Genomic DNA, 25,812 nt, shown 5'->3' with positions numbered 1-25,812 from the left:
CATCAATATGCTGATGACACCCAACTCTATCTGATGATGGACAGCCATCCTGACTCGGCCCCAGACACACTGATCAGATGTTTGGAAGCTGTGGCTGGATGGTTACGTGGGAGCCGGTTGAAGTTAAATCCTTCGAAGACAGAGGTCCTCTGGCTGGGACGGGACGATATGGGATTGGGGGGGCAATTCCCATCTCTTGTGCAGGTGCAATTAGTGCCAGCATCGTCCGTTAAGGGTTTGGGTGTAAGCTTCGACGCCCTCTTTCCATGGAGGCGCAGATTGCAGCTATAACAAAGGCGGCATTTTTCCATCTCCGCCAAGCTAAGCAGTTGGCTCCTTACCTCTCTCGCCCTGACCTAGCCACTGTGATCCACACGACGGTCACCTCCAGACTGGATTATTGTAACTCGCTCTACGTGGGGCTGCCCTTGAGACTGACCCAGAAACTCCAGCGGGTGCAGAATGCTGCAGCGAGACTCCTTACGGGGTCTTCGCTGCGAGATCACATTCACCCGGTGCTATACCAGCTGCACTGGCTCCCGGTGGAGTACAGGATCAGGTTTAAGGTGATGGTTTTAACCTTTAAAGCCCTATACGGCCTAGGACCCTCGTACCTACGGGACCCCTTCTCCTGGTATTTCCCACGGAGGACCTTACAGTCTTCAAATAAAACATCTTGGAGATCCCAGGCCACAGGGAGGTTAGGCTGGCCTCAACCAGAGCCAGGGCTTTTTCGGCCGTGGCCCCGATCTGGTGGAATTTGCTCTCATAAGAGACTTGGGCCCTGCGGGACTTGACATCTTTCCACAGGGCCTGCAAGACAGAGCTGTTCCATCAGGCCTTTGGCCAAGGCACAGCCTGACCCCTTCCTTTAGTAATTCTTCACAGAACTCTAGCCCAATGGTTGCCATGAATAATTTGATTTGAACTGATTTTATAATGAATTGATTTTAGAATGCTATATTATTTTACTGTTGTTAGCTGCTCTGAGCCTGGCTTTGGCTGGGGAGGGCGGGATATAAATAAAATAATAATAATAATAATTATTATTATTATTATTATTATTATTATTATTATTATTATGTGAGTGGCACAGCCGATCTTCCCCAAATGAAGACCTGCCTGCCATGGCAATGTTCCCTGCAAGAGTGTGGGGTGTATTCTAGGGCAGAGTCTCAGTTCACTACGGGTGAAACAAGAGGGCAAAAGGACTGGTGATAAATCCGGCCAGAATCCTCTGTGACAAGCAGAGCATGAGACTCTGAATGTCAAGGCTGTGGGTTCGAGTCCCATGCTGGGCAAACGATTCCTGCACGGCAGGGGGGTGGACTAGATGGTGGTCCCTCCCAACCCTACAATACTATGGTTTCCGGTGCGGGTTCAATGGCCACATGGGGTGACGGCGGGTCCAGACCTCCTGCCTTACCTTGTAGAACTCCTTCAGCTCCGCTGTGCGGTTGATGTCCAAATTGAAGCGAGTGTAGTTGGGGGTGTGCAGCCAGCGGTCCCACCCCCTGGCCCTCGCCCCAATCACCAGGCCGGGGTCCGGAGAGAAGAGGGTGGGGAACTGGCCCCCTTTGCTGTAGGGGCCGCCGCAGGTTTCCATGGCGGCACTTCGGAAATCTTGGAAGTACTTCATGGTGGTGTTGCCATAGGTATCTCCAAAGGAAAAGGCCACGTTGGGGACATGGCCGCGATACCTGGAGGTGGAGGGGAAAGGTGGAGGGTCAGCGAAACTGGGGAAGAAGAGCCCAAACAATTGCCATCATCTTTTTTTGAGAAATCACTTTCCCAGCTCTCCTAATAAGCGCAGCGCTTTGCAATCATCGCCGCAAGTAATGATGCAGAATTGAAAGAAAGCGCTGCTTCTAGTGCGGCAATCGGATCAATGCTGTAACAGGCAATTTCTATACTTGCGGAAAAGATCTTTCTCCCTAAGGAAGAGGCAACGAGGGGCAAACTAAGAACGGCCGTGCACCCAGAAGGGGCTGTTGCCGATATTCCAAATGGCCGAACTCCTCAAAAGATATTGGGTTTTTTTTGAAAATATGTATGTTATTGATTCTGCATGTGCTGGAGGGGGAAATGAGGGGCAGCTGGGGCTCGTGAACTGTAGGGGTCAGATGGGATTACCATGAGGAATTATGAAATATACATCAAGCCATCGTGTCCACGCTGAAAGCATTGTGTTGACTGAGTTTGATATATTGACAATAATTTCTGATTACCGTATTTTTCGCTCTATAAGACGCACCAGACCACAAGACGCACCTAGTTTTTGGAGGAGGAAAACAAGAAGAAGAAAAAATCTGAATCTCAGAAGCCAGAACAGCAAGAGGGATCGCTGCGCAGTGAAAGCAGCAATCCCTCTTGCTGTTCTGGCTTCTGGGATAGCTGCGCAGCCCGCATTCGCTCCATAAGACGCACACACATTTCCCCTTACTTTTTAGGAGGCAAAAAAGTGAATCTTATAGAGCAAAAAATACGGTAAATCCCATAAGATTCTACATTCATGCCCTTTTGATTCCCTCTTGCCTCTCCTGCCCATTTCTCCCTGCTCTTCGCGAATCACGTACACACTTAGACAGGCAGGCGTCCTGGGTCATCAAAGACAGTGGGCAAATTTATTTGATGCAGGATCTTAATCTTAGGGCCAGGAAGCAGATCTCACATTAAGGTGATAACGGTCACTGTCCTCCTGGCCATCCTCCTTATCTTTTTTTTTTTTTTTTGAATAATATTTATTAAAATTTCAAAGAAATTACAAAAATAGGAAAAAGAAAAGAAAAAATAAAAAGGACAAAAAATACAAAATACAGAAAAATAAAAACAGTTAAAAACAAATCAGTCTTTCCATCTCTTACCTTTCATTTACTTATTTCCCTGACCTCCTCTCACCTCCCTTTTTTGTATTCTAGTTCAGTAGTTGTTTCAGCAAATCCTTACCCTTTTTGCTTTTATCTTAATATTTTACCTTAATATCTTGTAACTTTACATTTTCACCTGTTATCAATTTCTCTTTACTTAATCCTTTATATCTTTTCTGCTAAAACCACATAGTTTAATTCCAACATCTTTCTAACATTCCTTAATTTTACAATATTTCTTCCACTCTTCTTCCGCCGACTCTTCTCCCTGGTCTCGGATTCTGCCAGTCATCTCAGCCATCACCTTCATCTGCCATTCTTTCTGGGTGGGTAGATCTGGGTAGATCCTCCTTATCATATGTATTGCTTGTTTATTACCTCCGGGGTTGCCAGATACTCTTCTTTGTAGTTCTCAACTTATTTACCCCAAAAGTATGCATGGATAACTAGTGTTTATAGGTTAACTTTCTCCCCACATGGGTTTGTGGAATTGCTCAGAAGAAATCTGAACACTGAATCTTTTGAACACTCTGCAAAAGGTTTTTTTGTGAATAAAACGGCCGGGGCCAGGGGGCTGCGGACTCGGACAAGCACAGAGAGACACGATTATATGCACCCTTCCCAGAGTCTTGCTGGTTCAAGTCTCTGTGTGTATTCTTATTAATCAGGGTCCAATCCTTCCTTTACTTTGCAAATGCAACAGTGAACCTGGGAAGGGGGCCCATATAAGAGAAGGAAACTCTGACCCTAAATCTTTTAGGGAAGTTTTTAATATGTGACATTTTAGTGTATCTTTCATCTTTGTTGGAAGCCGCCCAGAGTGGCTGGGGAAACCCAGCCAGATGGGCGGGGTACAAATAATAAATTATTATTATTATTATTATTATTATTATTATTATTATTATTATTATTATTATTATTTTCGGGAGAAGAAAAGGCTAAGGAGTGAACCCTGCACAAATCTGGAGTTGCGCCTTGTATGCTTCCTTCCAGCAACTCCTGCAGCCGGTGCTATTTTTGTAGAAAAATGAAGTGCCGGATCTCGCCATGAACTTTGTTCTCATAGAATGGCAATGGCACCCACCTGAGAGGTTCCAGTGAAGTCCAGCTGAAAAAATGCCCTGCCAGCAGCCAAGCTGGTGCCCAATGTCTTGAATCATAAAATCATAAAATGGTAGAGTTGGATGGGACCCCCAAGGGCCATCTAGTCCCGACTGCAGTGCGGACTAAACAAGGATGTGCTGAAACCTGCCTGATAATAAATGGCAGGGAGTTCCAAGGTTCCTGTGCTGCCACACTAAGGAACCACAAGGCTGGGCGGGACCACCAGAGGTCATCCAGCCCAACCCCGACTGCAATGTGGACTAAACACGGATGTTCTGAAGCGCAGCGAAGGTGCCTGCCTGATATCAAGTGGCAGGGGGATCCAAAGTTCCTCAGCCCAACCCCAACTGCAATGCGGACTAAACAAGGATGTGCTGAAGAGCAGCGAAGGTGCCTGCCTGATATCAAGTGGCAGGGAGTTCCAAAGTCCCTCAGCCCAACCCCAACTGCAATGTGGACTAAACAAGGATGTGCTGAAGAGCAGCGAAGGTGCCTGCCTGATATCAAGTGGCAGGGAGTTCCAAAGCTCCTGTGCTGCCACACTAAGGGACCTCAGAGCTGGGCGGGACCCCCAGGGGTCATCCAGCCCAACCCCGACTGCAATGCGGACAAAACAAGGATGTACCTAAGCGCAGCGAAGGTGCCTGCCTGATATCAAGTGGCAGGGAGTTCCAAAGCTCCTGTGCTGCCACACTAAGGGACCTCAGAGCTGGGCGGGACCCCCAGGGGTCATCCAGCCCAACCCCGACTGCAATGCGGACAAAACAAGGATGTACCTAAGCGCAGCGAAGGTGCCTGCCTGATATCAAGTGGCAGGGAGTTCCAAAGCTCCTGTGTTGCCACACTAAGGGACCTCAGAGCTGGGCGGGACCCCCAGAGGTCATCCAGCCCAACCCCGACTGCAATGTTGGCGCCAAACCCTTTTTCCTTTTTTTCCCCCGAAGAAGCAAGCCATTAATCAGCATTTTCTTTCTCTCCATCTACCCCCAGAAAAAAAATTCTCCTTGCCCCCCCCCGGTCCCCAAAAGGCGCCCCCCGCCCAGCGACCCACCCGGGCATGAGCCCCGGCGGCACGTAGGCCGCGTTGTACTGGGTCAGGAGGGTCCCGGCGCTGCGCGAAGCCATGGCCGCGCTGCTCCTTCGTCGGCCGAGCAGGGAAGCGGGGAGGCAGGCGAGGCGCCCAGGCGAGGCCGAGGCTTCAATGAGGGCCGTAGGCCGCGGCGGTCACAAACCCGTCGCCATGGCAACGGGGAGGGAGGGGCGGGAGGCCGAGGAGCCGCGCAGACGCAGAAGGGAGAGAAATGCGCTCGAGAGTCACAGCTGCTGGTTTCCCAATGGGAATAATAATAATAATGGTTATTATTATTATTATTATATGTGTGATATACTATTATAGTTCCTCACGTTGTTATTTATTGTTTGTAAGCCAATTTGGGATTCACTTGAATGAAAAGCAGCACAGAAATACAATAAATCAAATTATTATTATTATTATTATTATTATTATTATTATTATTATTATTATTATTATTGCTGTATGTGTGATATAGTATTATAGTTCCTCACGTTGTTATTTATTGTTTGTAAGCCTATCTGGGATTCATTTGAATGAAAAGCAGCACAGAAATACAATAAATCAAATTATTATTATTATTATTATTATTATTATTATTATTGCTGTATGTGTGATATAGTATTATAGTTCCTCACGTTGTTATTTATTGTTTGTAAGCCAATTTGGGATTCGCTTGAATGAAAAGCAGCACAGAAATACAACAAATCAAATCAAATCAATATTATTATTATTACTGCATTTGTGATATAGTATTATAGTTCCTCACATTGTTATTTATTGTTTGTAAGCCAATCTGGGATTCATTTGAATGAAAAGCAGCACAGAAATACAATAAATCAAATTATTATTATTATTATTATTATTGCTGTATGTGTGATATAGTATTATAGTTCCTCACGTTGTTATTTATTGTTTGTAAGCCAATTTGGGATTCATTTGAATGAAAAGCAACAGAAATACATTAAATCAAATCAATATTATTATTATTATTATTATTATTATTATTGGCATTTCTTCATTCGCAATAAAGTATACAGATGCCCACAGCAAATAATAGTTATTGCATTTTTAAAAATTTTATTTCTACATTTGCAATAAAGGATGCCAATAGCACCAATTATTTGTTGCATTTCAAAATTACTTCATTTCATTTATATATTTGTAGCAAGGCTGCCAAAAGCAACAACAGTTATCTATTGCATTTCTTTATTTTCTATTTTTACTTTATTGACATATTTGCCATACAGAGGCCAAAGCAACAACATTTGTTTGTTGGTTTGTTGATTTATTTTGCATATTCCTTTTTGTTTAGTTTAATGTGTTAAGGTTGCGTTTTGTATTGTTTATATATTGTATTGTATTGTTTTTTTCTCTTTTGTTTTTTCTTCTCGTCTTTTTTCTTCTCTTTTTTTCTTGTAAGCTTTAAAAGTAATAAATATATATATTTTTTTAAAAAAATATTTTGCATATTCTTAATAAAGCATAACCAGGTACTGTATTTTGAACGATTGCTATCAATAACGAGTGTAAAACAAAAATTTGAAAATCAATACTTTAATTGCAACGAAAGGTGCAGCCAGCATAGATTTTTTTAAAAAAAATAATAATTAAAATAGGGGAAGTCCAGGGGAGGAGGTGGAAAATATGGAAAATTGTTAGAGAGATATTGTTAGAGGATGTATACATGGGAAAAGCAATTAAAAGTATTTAAAAATAATAATAATTAAAATAGCGCACTCAGAGCATGATCCTCCATCTCAGGGTCTTGGATTCGAGTCTTGAGATAAGACATCAAAGGAGATTTTTAATTTTGAATTTAATTAATTAATTTTAATTTTAATTAATTTTAATGACAGGATTAGCACCTGGTGGATTTTTTTTTTACGGGGAAATTGGCAAAATGTCTGGGTTTTGGGGCGGTTTTCTATCATGGTGATGAAATGCTTTCATTAACTACTCCCTTAAAAAGTGCTTAATAGAGGAGTTTGGTGAAGTCTTTGCATACAAGAGGAACCCGAGAAATCCCAAAATTATGGGAATAAATTAGAGCAAATTTGATGAGAGCAAGCGGAATGAATTGGACAGTTAAGCTGATGAATATCGAGGAATCTGGTTGTCATCAAACACAGAAGAGCTGTTTAAATTAAATTATGAACCGGTGGTGGTTGCAGTGAGGAAATAACTGTTTTAAAAACGGTCCCAAATTGGACTCTCTTGGGTATTATTGAACAGGCAAAAACTACTTGCAAACTTTATGTGGAATGCATTAAAAAAAATGCTCCTGTTCCCATGGCAACCTTGGGGAAAAGGTACAATGGAAAAAAATTTCTGAACATAACATATCATCATAAAGCTAGACATGTAGAAGTAATAACCCAATGGCTGAATTTCTCACAGGTATATATGAGAGAGCTGTGTTAAAATCCCGCTAGCAATTATTCCATGGTACAGTAAAAAGAGAAAGGACAATGGATTTTTATTTTTATTTTTTTCAAAATGTAACCCTTGTATAGATGGAATCCTAGATGTGTGGAACAGCTGACAGATGCTATTAACCCCTAAGATATATCCACATGCATTTCTAAAAAGCAATTTTTAACAGAGATTTTAAGATTGCAGGCCAAATAGGATAAACAATAAAGAAAGAAATTGCAAATATCTGTCGTTGCAAAACCATGAAGGGAAGGGGTCCAATCCTGCAAAGGTTTCAATACAGAGAACTGAGAAGTTATATAGAATATGATATAAAGAGAGGGCTACTATCATGTTTCGAAGAAATATCCAAAGAGGGATTCTATCCAAAATATATGTTTTCCTGGATGCTTTGAAATCACATTTGGGCTCACGCTTTAAGAGAAAATGGGTAAAAAATAATACGCAGACCAATTTCTAAAGAAAAATAAAGAACTTTTTTAAAACTTGGGAACCGACCTAATCTCTTTGTGTCGACATTCGTGAAAATCATTCCAAACTGCTCTGGAAATTCCTTCATTTCTGGGGGTTGGACTAGATGACCCTTGGGTCCCTTTTATAGTTCTACGATTCTATAGTACACGATTCCACAAAGACTAAGTAAAATTGACATTGCCTCTGACGGAAAATGATGGCGATACGGCTGTTGGGAGGCGGATATGGGACAGGCGGATATTATTTGTACCCCAGCTACTCTGGGTGGCTTCCAAAAAAGCTTCCCTAAACACGGCTGCCTTCAGATTAAAATCTTTTGGGGAGAGGCAGCAAAGATAATATCAATAATATAATCACTCACTTTGGGGAGTTGATTTCCCAGTGTGATAAATCCATACGATTTTTTTGCAAGGAGTTTCATACCAATCAGTCCTCCTTGCCTTTCTCGTTACTTATTCAGGGTTGCCGTCTGTCCTCTTTTTCCAGGACACATCCTCTTTTCCAGGGGTAAAATTTCCAGGTGGGTTTTTATAATTTGCCCTAAAATCTCCGGTTATACTTTCTGGATGAGACCTAGATATAACTGGGGGCTGAAGACTTCCTTTCCTCTTCTCTTCTCCGGCCCTTCTCAGAAATATATCACAGCTATACAGTGGTAACTTGGTTCTCAAATGCCTTGGTTCTGAAACCCAGAAAACCCAGAAGTGTTGCGGTTTCTGGACGTTTTTCGGGAGCCAAACATCTGATGGGGCTGTCGATTATTGTTTCTGGGGTGCCTGCACCAATCAGAAGCCGTGCCTTGGTTTTCGAACATTTTGGAAGTCAAACGGACTTCAATAGTCACAGCTTTGGACCCACTATGGAGCAAGTGGTGGAAGACAGGAGTGCCTGGCGTGCTCTGGTCCAGGGGGTCACGAAGAGTCGGACACGACTAAAAGACTAAACAACAACAGTGGTACCTCGGGTTACATACGCTTCAGGTTACAGACTCCTCTAACCCAGAAATCGTACCTCAGATTAAGAACTTTGCTTCAGGATGAGAACAGAAATCGCATGGCAGTGGCACAGCAGCAGCAGGAGACACCATTAGCTAAAGTGGTGCTTCAGGTTAAGAACAGTTTCAGGTTAAGAACGGACCTCCGGAACGAATTAAGTACGTAACCAGAGGTACCACTGTAGTGATGTATGGAAGTGAGAGCTGGACCATCAAGAAGGCTGGTCGCCAAAGAATGGATGCTTTTGAATTCTGGTGCTGGAGGAGACTCTGGAGAGTCCCATGGACTGCAAGAAGATCAGCCTTCTTTATGGTCCAGCTCTCACTTCCATACATCTGGGAAAACCAGAGCTTTAACTATATGGACCTTTGTTGGCAAGGTGATGTCTCAGCTTTTTAGGGCAGTCCATTAAAAACTTTTTTTTTAAAAAAAATGCCTGTTCCAAAGGTCTTATCTTAGTACACTAGGGATTATATAGCTACACATGAAATTTTATGCATATCAGTTAATATCTTGACCCTCCTCCACAAAAACAGCTGTTTCCTTGGCCGTTTTCCTATGTCGTGAAGGCTGAAATTTCAGCAAAGCCCATGCCTTTGCTAGACTGTTTTTGGGCACCTGCTAAAAGCATTCTTCTTTAGGCAACCATACCTAGATGCTTAGGAAGTTGAAGTAATTTTAATCTTAATATTTTAGCTTCTGTATGTTTTAAAGTAGGATTGTTAATTTTTCTTGATTTTACTGCTGGGGTGTTTGTTTTTTGTTTTGGTAAACCACTTTGCAGGTTTTTTTGAAATAGATTTTATTAAATAAATAAACAATTAATATAAATAAAATAACACAAGCCGAAACACAATCCGTCCTGTAGATTAAGTATCTGTCCATAGCTGCCTACTTGTTATCAGAGGCTCAGAATCCACATTCCTTTGTAAGAAAATAGGAAAAATCGTAAAACCATTTTCGCAGGCAAAAAATAAAAAATAAAAATCAATGTGGGGAGGGGGGTGACAAGAATTTTCCGCACCGGGTACCACCTACGCCTACGCCTCTGGGTGTGTCTGTGTTTGGGCAGCAGTATTAATTCATCTAGTGGCCCTGAAGCCTTCTTTCCAAGTTGCTTATGGCAGTGCATGTGCCTTTTTAAAAATAACACAAAAGGCTCATCTCCCTATCCTGGATCTTGGGCCGTTTTTCAAGAACTCGTCGTCGTTGATCTGGAAGAAAGCAGCAGAGCATCTTTCGTCAATAAATATTGCATGGTGCGCAATCCAATACGTTCCGTGACCAAGCAAGATAAGAGGCTAGAAGCAGCTTTCCACACACACACAAACACATTTTCTTTCTTTCTTTCTTTCTTTCTTTCTTTCTTTCTTTCTTTCTTTCTTTCTTTCTTTCTTTCTTTCTTTCTTTCGCCAGCTGCCCTATCGAGAAGGTTTTTCCATCCCTCTAAGTACAGTTCTATGCCACCCCAATTTCTGTGCGATGGGAGACCCCAGGGGTTCCAGGCCCTTTCCTAAGTTTAGTTTCCTTGGAATAATGATTGACTGACTGATTGATTGATTCAATTCCTCCACCACCTATACCCAGAGGTCTCAGGGCGGTTCACAAACAAGAACACAACATATAACATCAAACCAAAAACGTGTAAGATCAAACCAAAAACAATAACCCAATAAAAACACACACACCAAAGAACTACATTCTAAAAGGGTGTTGGATGTCAATAAGATCAACTAAAGGCCTAGTTTAAAAAGGAATATATATAAAAGTTTTTTAAAATACAGACTTTTGTTGCTGTTGTTTAGTCGTTTAGTTGTGTCCGACTCTTCGTGACCCCCTGGACCAGAGCACGCCAGGCACTCCTGTCTTCCACTGCCTCCCGCAGTCTGGTCAAACTCATGCTGGTAGCTTCAAGAACACTATCAAACCATCTCGTTCTCTGTCGTCCCCTTCTCCTTGCACCCTCCATCTTTCCCAACATCAGGGTCTTTTCCAGGGAGTCTTCTCTTCTCATGAGGTGGCCAAAGTATTGGAGCCTCAGCTTCAGGATCTGTCCTTCCAGTGAGCACTCAGGGCTGATTTCCTTCAGAATGGATTGGTTTGATCTTCTTGCAGTCCATGGGACTCTCAAGAGTCTCCTCCAGCACCAGAATTCAAAAGCAACCATTATTTGGCGATCAGCCTTCTTTATGGTCCAGATCTCACTTCCATACATCACTACTGGGAAAACCAGAGCTTTAACTATACGGACCTTTGTTGGCAAGGTGATGTCTCTGCTTTTTAAGATGCTGTCTAGGTTTGCCATCGCCTTTCTCCCAAGAAACAGGTGTCTTTTAATTTCGTGGCTGCTGTCACCATCTGCAGTGATCATGGAGCCCAAGAAAGTAAAATCTCTCACTGCCTCCATTTCTTCACCTTCTATTTGCCAGGAGGTGATACATACTTTTACATCTTATTCAATTTTTTTGACTTTCAACAGCCCTATCTAAAAAATTTCCAATCTAATCTCTTAGTATGCCTTTCTTATCTTCCCTATTACATTTCAAAACTCCTAACCAATATCTCTATCTTTTTCTACTTTGTAACATGCCGTATATTTCTGCTTACAAAACTGATTTCCTTCAGAATGGTTAGGTTTGATCTTCTTGCAGTCCCTGGGACTCTCAAGAGTCTCCTCCAGCACCATAACTGTAGGATATAGGGTTTTATTTACAACCTGAGCATAGGATGGAGGGGCTTTCAGCATCGAAACCTCACCAGATCTTGCTTCTGGAAGCTTTGGACCCAGCATATCTTCAAATAGTTTAATAATAATAATAATAATAATAATAATAATAATAATAATAATTTATTTGTACCTCCCGCCAGCCACTCAGGGCAGCTTCCAACAGAGATTAAAAATTCATTAAAATGTCACACATTAAAAACTTCCCTGAACAGGGCTGCCTTCAGATGTCTTCTAAAAGTCAGGTAGTTGTTTATTTCCTTGACATCTGATGGGAGGGCGTTCCACAGGGCGGGCGCCACCACCGAAAAGGCCCTCTGTCTGGTTCCCTATAACCTCACATCTTGCAGGGAGGGAACCACCAGAAGGCCCTCGAAGCTGGACCTCAGGCAGAACGATGGGGGTGGAGACACTCCTTCAAATGGATTTGACTCTTCCATCAGCGACGACTCCTCCTGGTCCCTAATTTTTGCCATCAATTTTTGTCGCCGTCCTCTGTTACATCCCAACCCTCTTTGGGTTCAGGACCCCAAGAAGCAGAAGGGAACTCGGGGCGCCATCCAAACTGACCCCCCTCCCCACAAACCCACAGCATCACTTAATGAATAAGTCGACGCCAACAATGCTCTACCGACAATCGAAACAGGTGCAAAACCTCCGGGAGCTTCTGTTCCCCAGCACAAATGTGCTAATGCGAGGTGGGAGTCGAAAAGGTAATTGGGAGCCTTTGTTTTGAGAAGCAAAAGCGGGCGATCGAAAGAGTAGCTGAGCTTCACTGGAGACAATTTGTGGGCGAGTGAGAGGTGAAGTTGCTCTTCTGCAATTGCTTTGGGTGCCTCTGCAAACAGCTTCCCTCTTCCTCCCCCACCCCAATTCAGCCTCGATCACGTAGGAATAAATAATGGGTTTTTTTTAAAAAAAATCCTGTATTCCACTGGTTCTTTCTTCCCCAGGCAGACACTCACTGCATTAAAAGAGATAATAATCATGAGGAGAACAACAGCTCGCAAAAGGCTCTCCTTCGCGTCTCATTAAGTCTTTGGCGTCGGACGTGATGAGCATTTTGGGACTCCTTTGGGACTCAATGAGGCAGATGCTGACAGACCCATTTCCTTGCCACTCACCCTATTCCTCTTCATTATCCCGGTTTACTCCGCCACTGAGCACATCATGGTTTGGAAACCATGATAAATGGGCTGGCTGCTGTGTTTCCCCCGGCCGCCAGCCCACCTGGGATTCCCTTGCGGATTGGGACACATTCGGCACCAAAGCACAAGGCTTTGTTGTTGTTGCTTAGTTGTTTAGTCATGTCCGACTCTTCGTGACCCCCTGGACCAGAGCACGCCAGGCCCTCCTGTCTTCCACTGCCACCCCCAGTTTGGTCAAACTCATGTTTGTAGCTTTGAGAACACTGTTCCACCATCTCGTCCTCTACCGTCCCCTTCTCCTTGTGCTCTCCATCTTTCCCAACATCAGGGTCTTTTCCAGGGAGTCTTCTCTTCTCATGAGGTGGCCAAAGTCTTGGAGCCTCAGCTTCAGGATCTGTCCTTCCAGTGAGCACTCAGGGCTGATTTCCTTCAGAATGGAGAGGTTTGATCTTCTTGCAGTCCATGGGACTCACAAGAGTCTCCTCCAGCACCAGAATTCAAAAGCATCCATTCTCTGGCGATCAGCCTTCTTGATGGTCCGGCTCTCACTTCCATACATCACTACTGGGAACACCATAGCTTTTACTATATGGACCTTTGTGGGCAAGGTGATGTCTCTGCTTTTTAAGATGCTGTCTAGGTTTGTCATTGCTTTCCTCCCAAGAAGCAGGCGTCTTTTCATTTCGTGACTGCTGTCACCATCTGCAGTGAAGCACAAGGCTAGGCAACTGTAATGCCTTCTTCCAGGTGCTGCCCTTGAAGATTGTTCACACAAAAAATTCTGTATAAGGCAGATTTCTCTGCTGCTGAGAAATCTGCCTTATACAGATTTTTTTTTTGGTGGGTTCCCGGGCTCCCAGGGCCCCTATAGTTGGTGCCAGTGACTCAGTCTGAACCATAACAATATGTTCATTCTGCAGTGCTGCTCAGTTGCATTCTGCAACCAAGCTCAGAGATGGAAGAGTGTGCAACCTGGCAAAGCTCACATAGGGTTGGGTGTTTCCTCCAAGCAGAAGGTCCATGGCTCAATCTCCAGTGAAAAGGGATCTCATTATCTCTGACAAGACAGAGCAACTGTTCTTGGGGGACAGGGGGCGGGCGGGTGTGGAGGGCTCCCTGGTCCTGAATGGGGTAACTGTGCCCCTGAAGGAGCAGGTGTGCAGCCTGGGAGTCATTCTGTACTCACAGCTGTCCATGGAGGCACAGGTCAATTCTGTGTCCAGGGCAGCTGTTTACCAGCTCCATCTGGTATGTAGGCTGAGACCCTACCTGCCTGCAGACTGTCTCGCCAGAGTGATGCATGCTCTGGTTATCTCTCGCTTGGACTACTGCAATGCCCTCTATATGGGGCTCCCTTTGAAGATGACCCAGAAACTACAACTAATCCAGAATGCGGCAGCTAGACTGGTGACTGGGAGCGGCTGCCGAGACCACATAACACCGGTCTTGAAAGACCTACACTGGCTCCCAGTACGTTTCCGAGCACAGTTCAAAGTGTTGGTGCTGACCTTGAAAGCCCTAAATGGCCTCTGTCCAGTATACCTGAAGGAGCGTCTCAACCCCCATCACTCACTGAAGTCTTCCTTTGAGGGCCTTCTGGTGGTTCCCTCACTGCAAGAAGCCAAGTTATAGGGAACGAGGGCCTTCTCGGTGGTGGCTCCCGCCCTGTGGAACGCCCTCCCACCAGATGTCAAAGAGAAAAATAACTACCAAACTTTTAGAAGACATCTGAAGGCAGCCCTGTTTAGGGAAGCTTTTAATGTTTAATAGGTTATTGTATTTTAGTGTTTTGTTGGAAGCCGCCCAGAGTGGCTGGGGAAGCCCAGCCAGACGGGCAGGGTATAAATAATAAATTATTATTATTATTATTATTATTATTATTATTATTATTATTATTTAGCTGGGCTGGGGAAGACCCATGCCAGAGCCTTCTGGGGGATCCACTGCGAGCCGGAGGAGATTCAGCTCTGCCTATGTTTTAATGTATTTTTAATCTCCTGTTGGAATCCGCCCAGAGCGGCTGGGGAAACCCAGCCAGTTGGGTGGGGTATAATAAATTATAATATTATTATTATGCATATGGCAGCTTTCTATGCTGGAATGAGGGGCCGCCTTCCCAGCACCCCAACCCAGGGGCACAGTGCTGGGCACACAGCTACCAGAGAAAAGGTTAAATGTCTACATCAGCTATGGAATCTACCTTCTTGTAACAAAACCTCCCAAAGCACTACCTGGTTACACCAGAGGTCCTGGAAAAGCGTTTGGTGTCCTGCAATGACCTAGTTTGCATTAATTTTCCGAGCGGCGTAAACAGATCCGTTCTTGCACTTTCTCTCTCCTCAGATTCCTCAGAATGAGGGAGACCAGGGCACTCCATTGCAACACTGGAGTAGGACCAGTGAGTTGGAGTGGCTTTTTTCTTTTTCATTTTAAGGTTGAGCAACAACAGCACCTCTGCAACAAAAGAAACCCTTCCCACTTAGCAGCTATGATGCATCACACAATACAGTCATGTTATGTAACACTTCAAAGAGCATCCAGATTAATAAAAGGGGGGAAAAATAGCATCATATCAGAAAAGTCAAACCAGCCAATATAAGAAGCTGAGAAGATCCCTGCTGGATCCGGCAAATGACCCATCAAGTCCAGCATCCTGTTCTCACAGTGGCCAACCTCTGGGATACCAGCAAGCAGGGTTTGAACTCAGGACCAACTCTTCCCTCCTTTGGTTTCCAGCAATTGGGATTCAGAAGTGTCACTGCCTCCAAAAGGCTTTGTGTCAGAGGTTCCCAAAAGCCACCTCCGCCCTTCGGAGAAGGTGGAGTTGCGGGCTTCACGGCTCCAGCCCCCGCACGATTGGGGGGATTCCCAGCTGCATCACCTCCTGGCCAGCCAATCAGCTGGCTCTGGGGGTGTGGCCTGCCTTATTTAAAGCAGGATGCGGCCGGGGATCTCCCTCTTTTACCGCCTACCAGCTGCTCCTGTTTCCCACCCTTCCACCCTTTAAGGTTTTCGTTCCTTGACCTTGCTATGGACCTTGGTTGGTCACCATTGAGGGGCCTGGTAGGATTTTTTTCCACTTGGCAAACTGGCACCAGCTACTTGGTTTTCACCTAATGTAAAGGTAAAGGGACCCCTGGCCGTTAGGTCCAGTCTTGGCCGACTCTGGGATTGCGGCGCTCATCTCGCTTTATTGGCCGAGGGAGCCAGCGTACAGCTTCTGGGTCATGTGGCCGGCAGGACTAAGCCGCTTCTGGCGAACCAGAGCAGCGCACAGAAACGTCATTTACCTTCCCACCGGAGTGGTACCTATTTATCTACTTGCACTTTGACATGCTTTCGAACTGCTAGGTTGGCAGGAGCAGGGACCAAGCAACGGGAGCTCACCCCGTCGCGGGAATTCGAACCGCCAACCTTCTGATCGGCACACCCTAGGCTCTGTGGTTTAACCCACCGCGCCACCTGCATCCTTACTGCTCTTCTATAACTGTAAGCTAAAGCCTGCCTTCAGGGATCCAACTGTGAACTGAATGTGAGTAAACTTCTTATTGTTACATCCTGCAGATGGGCCATTAGCCTGATCCAGCAAGCTTGCCTTATGTTCTTAAATATTAGAAAATGCAACGAGCCTCCAGCTGCCTCCCCCAAAAGGAAACCGAACAACAGTTATAAGGTTGCAATGCCTGAAAATTCTCACCCACTGTAAGATTGGGATGCTCATTACAGTACAATGCAATTTTTCAAGAAGCTCCAGCCTTCCTGGTGTTTAGAAAGGCTTAACCCTTCTCTGTGTATTCTTATTTAGACTGTGAAATTACTGCCCAGCTTTTGCTCTCCGAGGTGTCCAGGCTGGCAGTGGGATCCTAATGGAAAACGAACATGGTTTGCTCTTATCGTGGCAGGTGCTAATTTCTAGTCAGCTATGAATTGAGAAAACATTCTCCGTCGCCGTCTTTGCTGGAGTCGCTGCATAAAGATACCTGCTGGTCACTGTTAGGAGGAGATATTAGGAGAATGACTGGCGCTCAAGTGCCAAGTGAGAGGGATGTTTTCTCCAGATAACCCGCCGCGAAGAGCATTGCAATGCTTCTACTTTCACAACTCTCTCGTGCACACACAGCCGTGTTTTGCAAATCGCAGGCATTCAGCAGCCTGCCTGAGCAGAGGTGGGAGGTGATTTCTGACACTGAATGAGAATGCAACACCCTTCCCACACGCTCACCCACCCTAAGCTGCTAAATTATCAGGGGGGAAGCAAGCGTGGGGGAACCCCCCCCCCCCGGAGCTCATTGTTCACACATGCTAAAAACAGTTGCAGCTTGAGAGCCTTCCCATTTCTTTGGAATATTCCCTTCGGATTTTGAGTTTCAAATCATATAGCTTTTTTTTTGCATCAGGAATGGAAAGGATGCTTACGGAGTCCTGATTCAGTTCCAAATTTTGTACAGAACGCTGTACCCCTGAATGGGTAACTGTGCCCCTGAAGGACCAGGTGCACAGCCTGGGAGTCATTTTGGACTCACAGCTGTCCAGGGACGGGCAGGTTAATTCTGTGTCCAGGGCAGCTGTTTACCAGCTCCATGTGGTACACAGGATGAGACCCTATCTGCCCGTGCACTGTCTTGCCAGAGTGGGGCATGCTCTAGTTATCTCTCGCTTGGACTACTGCAATGCGCTCTATGTGGGTCTACCTTAGAAGGTGACCCAGAAACTGCAACTAATCCAGAATGAGGCAGCTAGACTAGTGACTGGGAGCGGCTGCCGAGACCACATGACACCGGTCTTGAAAGACCTACATTGGCTCCCAGTACGTTTCCGAGTACAATTCAAAGTGTTGGTGCTGACCTTTAAAGCCCTAAACGAGCTCGTCCCAGTAGACCCGAAGGAGCGTCTCCACCCCCATCATTCAGCCCAGACACTGAGGTCCAGCTCCGAGGGTCTTCTACCGCAGTGTTTCCCAACCTTGTGCCTCCAGATGTTTTTGGCCTACAACTCCCATCATCCCTAGCTAGCAAGACCAGTGGTCAGGGATGATGGGAGTTGTAGGCCAAAAACATCTGGAGGCACAAGGTTGGGAAACACTGTTCTACCGGTTCCCTCGCTACGAGAAGCCAAATTACAGGGAACCAGGCAGAGGGCCTTCTCCATGGTGGCCCCTGCCCTGTGGAATGCCCTTGCATCAGATGTCAAAAAGAACAACAACTACCAGACTTTTAGAAGACATCTGAAGGCAGCCCTGTTCAGGGAAGCTTTTAATGTTTAACAGACCACTGTATTTTAATACTTTGTTGGAAGCCACCCAGAGTGGCTGCCGAAATCCAGCCAGATGGGTGGGGTATAAATAAATTGTTGTTGTTGTTGTTGTTGTTGTTGTTGTTATATTATGCATTGATGGCCACCAATCTAGATGGTTTGAGTAATCTAAACTGGTTACATGTTACAGGACAATGGGCATTGATGCTTCTCTCAGGCACATGGAACCATAGAAGTTGGGATGCACCCCAAGGATCATTTAGTCCAACCCCTTGCAGTGCCAGAATCTCAGCTCAAGTATCCCTGACAGGTGTCCATCCAACCTCTGCTTCAGAACCCCAAGGAAGGAGAGTCCACCGCCTTCCAAGGGAGACCATTCCACTGTCAAACACTGTCAGAAAGTCCTTCCTGATGTTTAGTTGACACCTCCTGTCTTGTCCTTTGAATCCATCAGTTTGGGTCCTACCTTCCAGAGCAGCAGAAAACAAGCTGGCTCCATCTTCCATGGGGCAGCCCTTCAGATATTTCAGGAGGGCTCTCATGTCTTCTCTTCTCCAGGATAATTCTACCCTCCCTGAAAATGCATTTTTCAAAGCTGCGATTGTGAACAGTGCCCAAAAACATGTGTTTTAGGGCCCTACATGAGCACAGCCCTGAAAAAAGCAGATCTCAGCTCCTTAATCTCACTCAGGTCACGTGACTCACATAGGCCCCCCAGGCAGGAAGACTCACATCCCAGTTTGGAGACTCAATATGTTGGAGAGCATGACATTATATGTGAGGTGCAGTGCCCCCATTGATTTCCAGCACACCCCTAGCTTATGGGGAGGCATCAGACAATGGAAACAAGGGTCCAGATACTGGGTCCCGTACACACAGAGACTTTGCGCCTGCCCATTAGGGGAAATAGGGCAGCCTCAAACATATATTTTTTAGATGTCCTTTTACTGTTGAGATTCGTAGAGACACCATTGATCCTTTGCTGAAGAGGCTCGCCGATCTTTCAGACAAGTCTAAACTTAATTCCCTCCTCTTAGGCAAAGATCATAAGACGACCTGGCTGGTAGCCAGATTCTGCGTCCAGATTTGTAGGCACAGGTCATGCTCTAGAATAAAATAGCTTACTAGGGAAATGCTGAAGTCGCCCTTTGGGGTGCCTCAGGGTCAATTTTTTAGGGTAGCCCAAATCTCAATTGTAAGGGTGTATGTATATATCTCAATTTTAACTCATGAGCTTTTGCTGCAATCTGCTCTGATTGTGTATTTTATATTTAAGAAAGCTGTTTTTATTGTGTTATGTTATGTGAGCTAGTCTTTGACTGTAATCCCTGGTCCTGAATGCGGTAACTGTGCCCCCGAAGGACCAGGTGCGCAGCCTGGGAGTCATTTTGGACTCACAGCTGTCCATGGAGACGCAGGTCAATTCTGTGTCCAGGGCAGCTGTCTACCAGCTCCATCTGGTACACAGGATGAGACCCTACCTGCCCATGGACTGTCTTGCCAGAGTGGTGCATGCTCTGGTTATCTCCCACTTGGACTACTGCAACGTGCTCTACATGGGGCTACCTTTGAAGGTGAGCAGGAAACTATAACTAATCCAGAATATGGCAGCTAGACTGGTGACTGGGGAGGCCACCGGAACCACATAACACCAGTCCTGAGAGATCTGCATTGGCTCCCAGTACGTTTCCGATCACAATTCAAAGTGTTGGTGCTTACCTTTAAAGCCCTAAACGGCCTCGGTCCTGTATACCTGAAGGAGCGTCTCCACCCCCATCATTCAGCCCAGACACTGAGATCCAGCACCGAGGGCCTTCTGGTGGTTCCCTCATTGTGAGGTTACAGGGAACCAGGCAGAGGGCCTTCTCAGTAGTGGCACCCGCCCTGTGGAATACCCTCCCTTCAGATGTGAAGGAAATAAGCAGCTATCTTATCTTTAAAAGACATCTGAAGGCAGCCCTGTTTAGGGAAGTTTTGAATGTTTAATGCTGTATTGTTTTTAACACTTGATTGGAAGCCGCCCAGAGTGGCTGGGGAAACTCAGCCAGATGGGTGGGGTATAAATAATAAATTATTATTATTATTATTATTATTATTATTATTATTATTATTATACCTAAATTATTATTACTGGGAATAAGCTTTTATGTTTTGGAGGTGAGGGGGAGAAGCTTCTAGCCATCCTATGTGAGAAGCAACATGCTGAGCCTGTTTGGATGCCAGACCTGACTGGACCACATGGAGCTTTGATTGAGCACCAGGAATCACTCAGCAATGGGCCTGACAGAAGCATTAATCCACATCATCCTCTAACCCAGGGGTCTGCAACCTTTAAGACAAAAAGAGCCATTTGGACCCGTTTCCAAAGAAAAAAAAAACTGGGAGCCGCAAAACTCATCATTATAAAAATAACTTTTTTGTCACTTTTTTATTATTTCTTTGTTTGACTCCTCAGAATTACTCCTCCTCATGGAAATAAACGTTAAATTAACACACCTTTTTGTGTGTGTGTGTTCTTCACTCCCCTTCAAAACAGTGACCAGCGTACATGCCCCTTACAATGTAGCGGGTGGGCGGGCAGGAAGGTGACGTCAGGACGGTGCATGACTAACGCACGCATCGCCCCCATGCGACGTCACAGCCAGTACAGCGCCCGCCACAGTGGGGAATGTCGGGGCGCACAATGCGCCTCCTCCCCTCGCTAGTATCCGCCCCGGAGCCGCGGCAAAGGTGTAAAAGAGCCACATGCGGCTCCAGAGCCGCGGGTTGCTGACCCCTGCTCTAACCAGTCTGGATTACTCAACCTCCCAGATTCTCCCAAGCAGTAGACCTGCTAATCGATAGTATTTGCAGTGCATCTGAAACACCTTCGGAAGAGAGAGAGAGGAAATTTTTCTTAGAATCCTCAGTCGCTGCCAGCTGCTCTACCTCACCTCATAGCCTCTCCAGCCCAGCAGGGAGACGGATCTCCTGGCCGTCCAAGGCTGCTTGCTCCTTCGCCTATCTGTCGCCAGGCCCACGAGCTGAAAAATGGCCTCATTAAAATGAAGAAGCATTTGGGGCTAGCTCCAAAAGGTGCTCTCTGGAGCGGAGGCGCATTGAGTCATCCTCTGCAACGAGGCGCATGAAAAGTGTTTGCTACCTGCACAAACTCAAAAGGTCATCTAATTAAGCAGAAAGCTCTAAATGGCCTCGGCTCAGTAGACCTGAAGGAGCGTCTCCCCCTCCATCATTCAGCCTGGACACTGAGGTCCAGCTCCGAGGGCCTTCTGGCGGTTCCCTCATTGCGAGAAGTGGGGTTACAGGGAACCAGGCGGAGGGCCTTCTCGGTGGTGGCGCCCTCCCTGTGGAAGGCCCTCCCATCAGATGTCAAGGAAATAAACAACTGACTTTTAGAAGACATCTGAAGGCAGCCCTGTTTTGGGAAGTTTTTAATGTTTGATATTTTATTGTGCTTTTAATATGCTGCTGGAAGCTGCCCAGAGTGGCTGGGAAAACCCAGCCAGATGGGTAGGATATAAACAACAACAACAACAATTTTGGATAGGAATCTTTACCAGTGATTCCTTCATTGAAGGGTGGACTAGATGACTTTACAGTTCGACAGTTCTATGTCTCTGGGAGAAGCATTAATGCACACCAGCCTATAACATGCAACCAATTTAGATTACTCAAACTACCAAGTTAAAAACATAAGAATATGATGGCCACTTCCTTGGATGGTGTTAAAAGCAGTGGCGTAGCGTGGGTTGTCAACACCCGGGGCAAGGCAAGTAATTTGTGCCCCTCAATAACCCCCCCAAAAAAACCCCCACATTTGAAAAGGGCATAGGATGTCAATCAAATCAAATAAATCAAAGGCGCGGGTTTAAGTCACTTCCTCTCAGCCCAGCCTACCTCGCAGGGGTGTTGTGAGGGTTAAATGAGGAGGACGTTGGGGGGCATGTATACCGCCTTGAGCTCCTTGGGCGAAAGGTGGGATTTAAATGCAAGGAAATATATAAGAAACTTAAGCCTGGCTTGAGGGATCCCTCGAAGCATTGCTGCGAAACCAGGGTGGACCTGATCATTCCGCAGGGCTCCATAAGAGCAAGTCATCCCCACCGACCCAGGCGCCTACAGAAATGAAGCCGGCAGCGGCGAATCCCCTGTGCTTTGAGGGGGGGGACCCCAATACGGCAAACAAGGCTCAGCCTCAGAATTTGGGGACCCTCCTCCCTCCGACGCGCCAGTGTGTGCTGCAGCCTGACGGAGCTGGCCTGTAATATATGCACCCCATTCCCGAAATCTCCAGAGCATCAGAAGCAGCAGCTGGACCAGACAACCCCCCCTCTCCCCCCTTCTTCCTAGGGTGCAGCAGCTAAGCGGTTAACCGCAGCCAGCTGTAGCTTCAGCCGCCGCTGGATGAAGGCAACGTGGAGAAGATGCTCCTCCGTTATCCCTGAGCCATCCGCCAAGTTGCGCGCGGCTGGAGAGGCTGCGAAGGAGCGCGGCTGCTGCTGCTGCTGCTGCAGTAGCAAAGGATGGAGGAGGGAGGAGGGGGTGGCGGCGGGGGGCCCCAGGGCAGAGGAGAGCTTTGCCGGTGAGCCAGGATACCAGCCGGAGGGTTGTGCCCAGAGAGAGAGAGAGAGAGAAAGCCAAGCGGTACTTTTCTGCGACAGCTCCTGAATAATTGAGGCAAGCGAGCGGCTTGCAGCGCTTTGCGAGGCAGCTGAACCGTCACACGGCTCCGGGTCGCCTCTCCTCCTGGTCCAGGGAGGGAGGAGACGCCGACGGCGGAGGAGATGCGCCCTGACTGGCCCGGCAGAGACCAGCAGAGGATGGCAGAGCTCTGAGCCCCAAGGATCAAGACCACCGCCGCCGCCACTGTCCAACCCTGCCAGTCTGTCGTAGCTACTGGGCTGGTTCAGCATCCCCACCGGCAACATGGCTTTGGTGGTGCACCTGAAGACGGTCACTGACCTGCGGGGCAAAGGAGACAGGATTGCCAAAGTCGCTTTCAGAGGTATGTCCGCATGTGGGAAGCGGGGCTGGTACGTAGGGGGCGCTGGGCTGCGGGCACAGGGTCGAGGGTCCTCGGATGGCAGCAAAAAGTTCTCCGTAGGGGAGTCGCTTTTGGGCTGCAGGCGCAAGGACAGGGCCCAGGTGAGAGGGGATACTCTCTCACCTGCCTGCCACCGGGGCAGCTCCAACCTGAGAAACTGGGGGGCTCCCGCCATCATTTTGCGCGTGCCAAAGTTGGCTGGAGTTGATTTTCTTTTTTTAAAAGGGGAGGATTCTGGTGGCTCCAGTTAGTCCTGGCTGTGTGGCCACATCCTCCCAAAGAATCATAGAATTGCACAGTTGGGAGGGACCCCCAGAGTCATCTATTCCAACCCCCTGTGAAGCAGGAATTTGTTTGCCCAAATTGGAGTTTGAACCCCTGACCCTAAGTCTCATCCTCTACCGACTGAGCTATTGTGTGGTAGTCATGTTGCCCAAGTGGCTTATATAAATTGAGACAGATGGAGGAGGGAAGACTTTTTCCTGATTCTTGCGAGACCCTTTGCAAAAGCTCTTATTTATTACGTATTCATTCTATTGCTGCCGCACCTTTTCCTCCGTGGAGCTTGAGGTGGATTGCATTCCTCATTTAATCTCCACAACATCCCTGTGAGGTAGGTTAGGCTGAGAGTGACTGGCCAGCCCAAGGTGATCCTCAGCAAGCTCTATGAGCCAAGTGGGGATTCAAACCCAGTTCTCCTCCAGGTCCTAGTCCGACACCCTCACCACTACACTGGCTATTCCCATATGGAGGAAGTCGCATTTGCTGAAGGAGCCAGCTTGGTCCTTGCGGAGCAGACTGTTCAGAGTCGCATCCTGTACCACAACTGGGGTGCGGGAGAAGACGTCAGAAGAGTGCTCTGCCTGGCTTCACATTCTTCCGCCGAAACTGCTTTCCCGAAAAAAAGCAGCAAGCAAGGAACAGAGGAAGGAAGCGATTTGATACTGAGTCAGACCTTCGCTCTGTCTCCTTTTCTGCACAGCCTGGCAGCAGTGAAAGTCTCCAAGGTTTCAAGTTGGGATCTTTTCCAAGCCCTAACCCATGGGTAGGCAAACTAAGGCCTAATTGTCTTCTCAATCCGGCCCATGGACGGTCTGGGAATCAGCATATTTTTACATGAGTAGAATGTGTCCTTTTATTTTAAATGCATCTCTGGGTTATTTGTGGGGCATAGGAATTTGTTCATTCCCCCTACCCCCAAATATAGTCCGGCCCCACACAAGGTCTGAGGGACAGTGAACCGGCCCCCTGCTGAAAAAGTTTGCTGACCCCTGTCCTAACCAGAGATGCCACTGAGGACTGGATCTTTGTGCATTCAGAGCTGCCGCTCCAACCACTGAGCTTACGCCCCTTCCCCTATTAGCCTCCGGAATCCGGCCTTTTTCCTACAGTCTCTCCAGTCCTAGTGGACTCCTCCCATCACCTCCTCCCTCATTTCTGCAGTCATTAAGCAATGCCGTTTGTTCCAGCTGGCCTCTTGGACCCAGCGAAGAGTCAGCGTGGTGTAGTGGTTAGAGCGCTGGACTAGGACCTGGGAGACCTGGGTTCAAATCCCCACTCAGTCTTGAAGCTCACAGGATGACAGTAACAGCCTCTTACCCTAGCTTGCCGGGTCGTTGTACAGATTAACTGAGGAGAGGGGTGAACCGAGGACTCTTTGGAGAGGAGATCAGTGCAATAAAACCAGTGTTTTGTGTTGATCGTGGTGCTGCTTTTTGTATTTTTGTGGGGGTTTTACTGTTGTTTTCGACGCTGTCTTAATTGGTGTATGGGTAGGGCCTTAAAAATGTTTTAAGTAAGCAAACAAATAAATAGCAGAGCCCAGGCTGGTGAAACACAATTTAAGAAGGATGTTGACAAGCTGGAAGTTGTGCAGATGAGGGCAACCAAGGTGGTCAAGGGTCTGGAAACTAAGCCTTATGAGGAACGGTTGAAGGAGCTGGGTATGTTTAGCCTGGAAAAGAGGAGACTGAGTGGAGATAGGAGAGCCATCTTCAAATATCTCAAGGGCTATCGCATGGAAGATGGAGCAAGCTTGCTTTCTCCTGCTCTGGGGGTAGGACTCGAACTCATGGCTTCATGTTACAAGGAAGGAGATTCCGACTAAACATACGGGGGTGGGGGACTTTCTGACAGTAAGAGCTGTAAGACAGTGGAACGGACTCCCTTGGGAGCTTGTGGACTCCCCTTCCCTGGAGGTTTTTCGGCAGAGGTTGGATGGCCATCTGTCATGGATGCTTTAGTTGAGATCCCAGAGATTGTAGGGGGTTGGGCTAGATGTCCTTCAGGGTCCCTTCCAGCTCTGAGAGTCTATTATTCTTTGCTTCTCTGCTTTTATGAGGCATCCCTGCTCCCCAGTGCTTAAATCTAGACTCTAAGAGAACTAGGTGGAAAAGGTACCTTGTCCCTTTTTTCCAACTCCAGCCCAAAGTTCAAAGTCCAGCCTTACCTGGGGAGGTGCAATACACATAATCTCCAACTCTCTGCAGGCACAGCCTCCGCTCTGCCCCTTTCTTGTGACATCTCCTCTAACACAACCTTTGTGCATGAATGTGTGTAGATTTCATCACGCAGCTATTGCATCCGACGGCATGCGCACATGTTCCAAACACATCGCCTACTCTAGCAAGATGCTCCAGGCATCCACTGCATGGAGCGATAATTTGAGCTTTTAATTCTGCAGCCATTGCATCG

At 46.6% G+C, this 25,812-nt stretch overlaps 2 protein-coding genes across 14 annotated transcripts in view; one reads left to right on the top strand and one right to left on the bottom strand.

Moving 5' to 3' along the window:
- CIMIP2C (ciliary microtubule inner protein 2C) overlaps positions 1-5,193 on the bottom strand; it is a 28,699-nt gene extending 23,506 nt beyond the window's left edge. Inside the window, exons 1-2 of the mRNA XM_083733855.1 lie at positions 5,023-5,193; positions 1,427-1,700 (exon numbers count right to left, since the gene is read on the bottom strand). Coding sequence (XP_083589981.1) covers positions 1,427-1,700; positions 5,023-5,096 — 348 coding nt within the window. The 5' untranslated portion in view covers positions 5,097-5,193. The remainder of the gene's footprint in view (positions 1-1,426; positions 1,701-5,022) is intronic.
- Positions 5,194-22,377: 17,184 nt separating this feature from the next.
- Positions 22,378-25,812, top strand: part of OTOF (otoferlin) — a 194,931-nt gene continuing 191,496 nt past the window's right edge. For 9 of the 13 annotated variants that reach the window (XM_083732962.1, XM_083732971.1, XM_083732969.1 and 6 more), the window contains exon 1: positions 22,379-23,079. In XM_083732962.1, coding sequence (XP_083589088.1) covers positions 23,001-23,079 — 79 coding nt within the window. In that variant the 5' untranslated portion in view covers positions 22,379-23,000. Of the gene's footprint in view, positions 23,080-25,812 lie in introns of all 13 variants that reach the window. The other 4 variants (XM_083732961.1, XM_083732972.1, XM_083732960.1 and 1 more) reach the window with 2 other exon arrangements.

The sequence above is a fragment of the Podarcis gaigeae genome, assembly GCF_964106915.1.
Source record: "Podarcis gaigeae genome assembly, chromosome: 3".
Taxonomy (NCBI): Eukaryota; Metazoa; Chordata; class Lepidosauria; order Squamata; family Lacertidae; genus Podarcis; species Podarcis gaigeae.
This window is presented reverse-complemented; position numbering and strand designations above follow the sequence as displayed.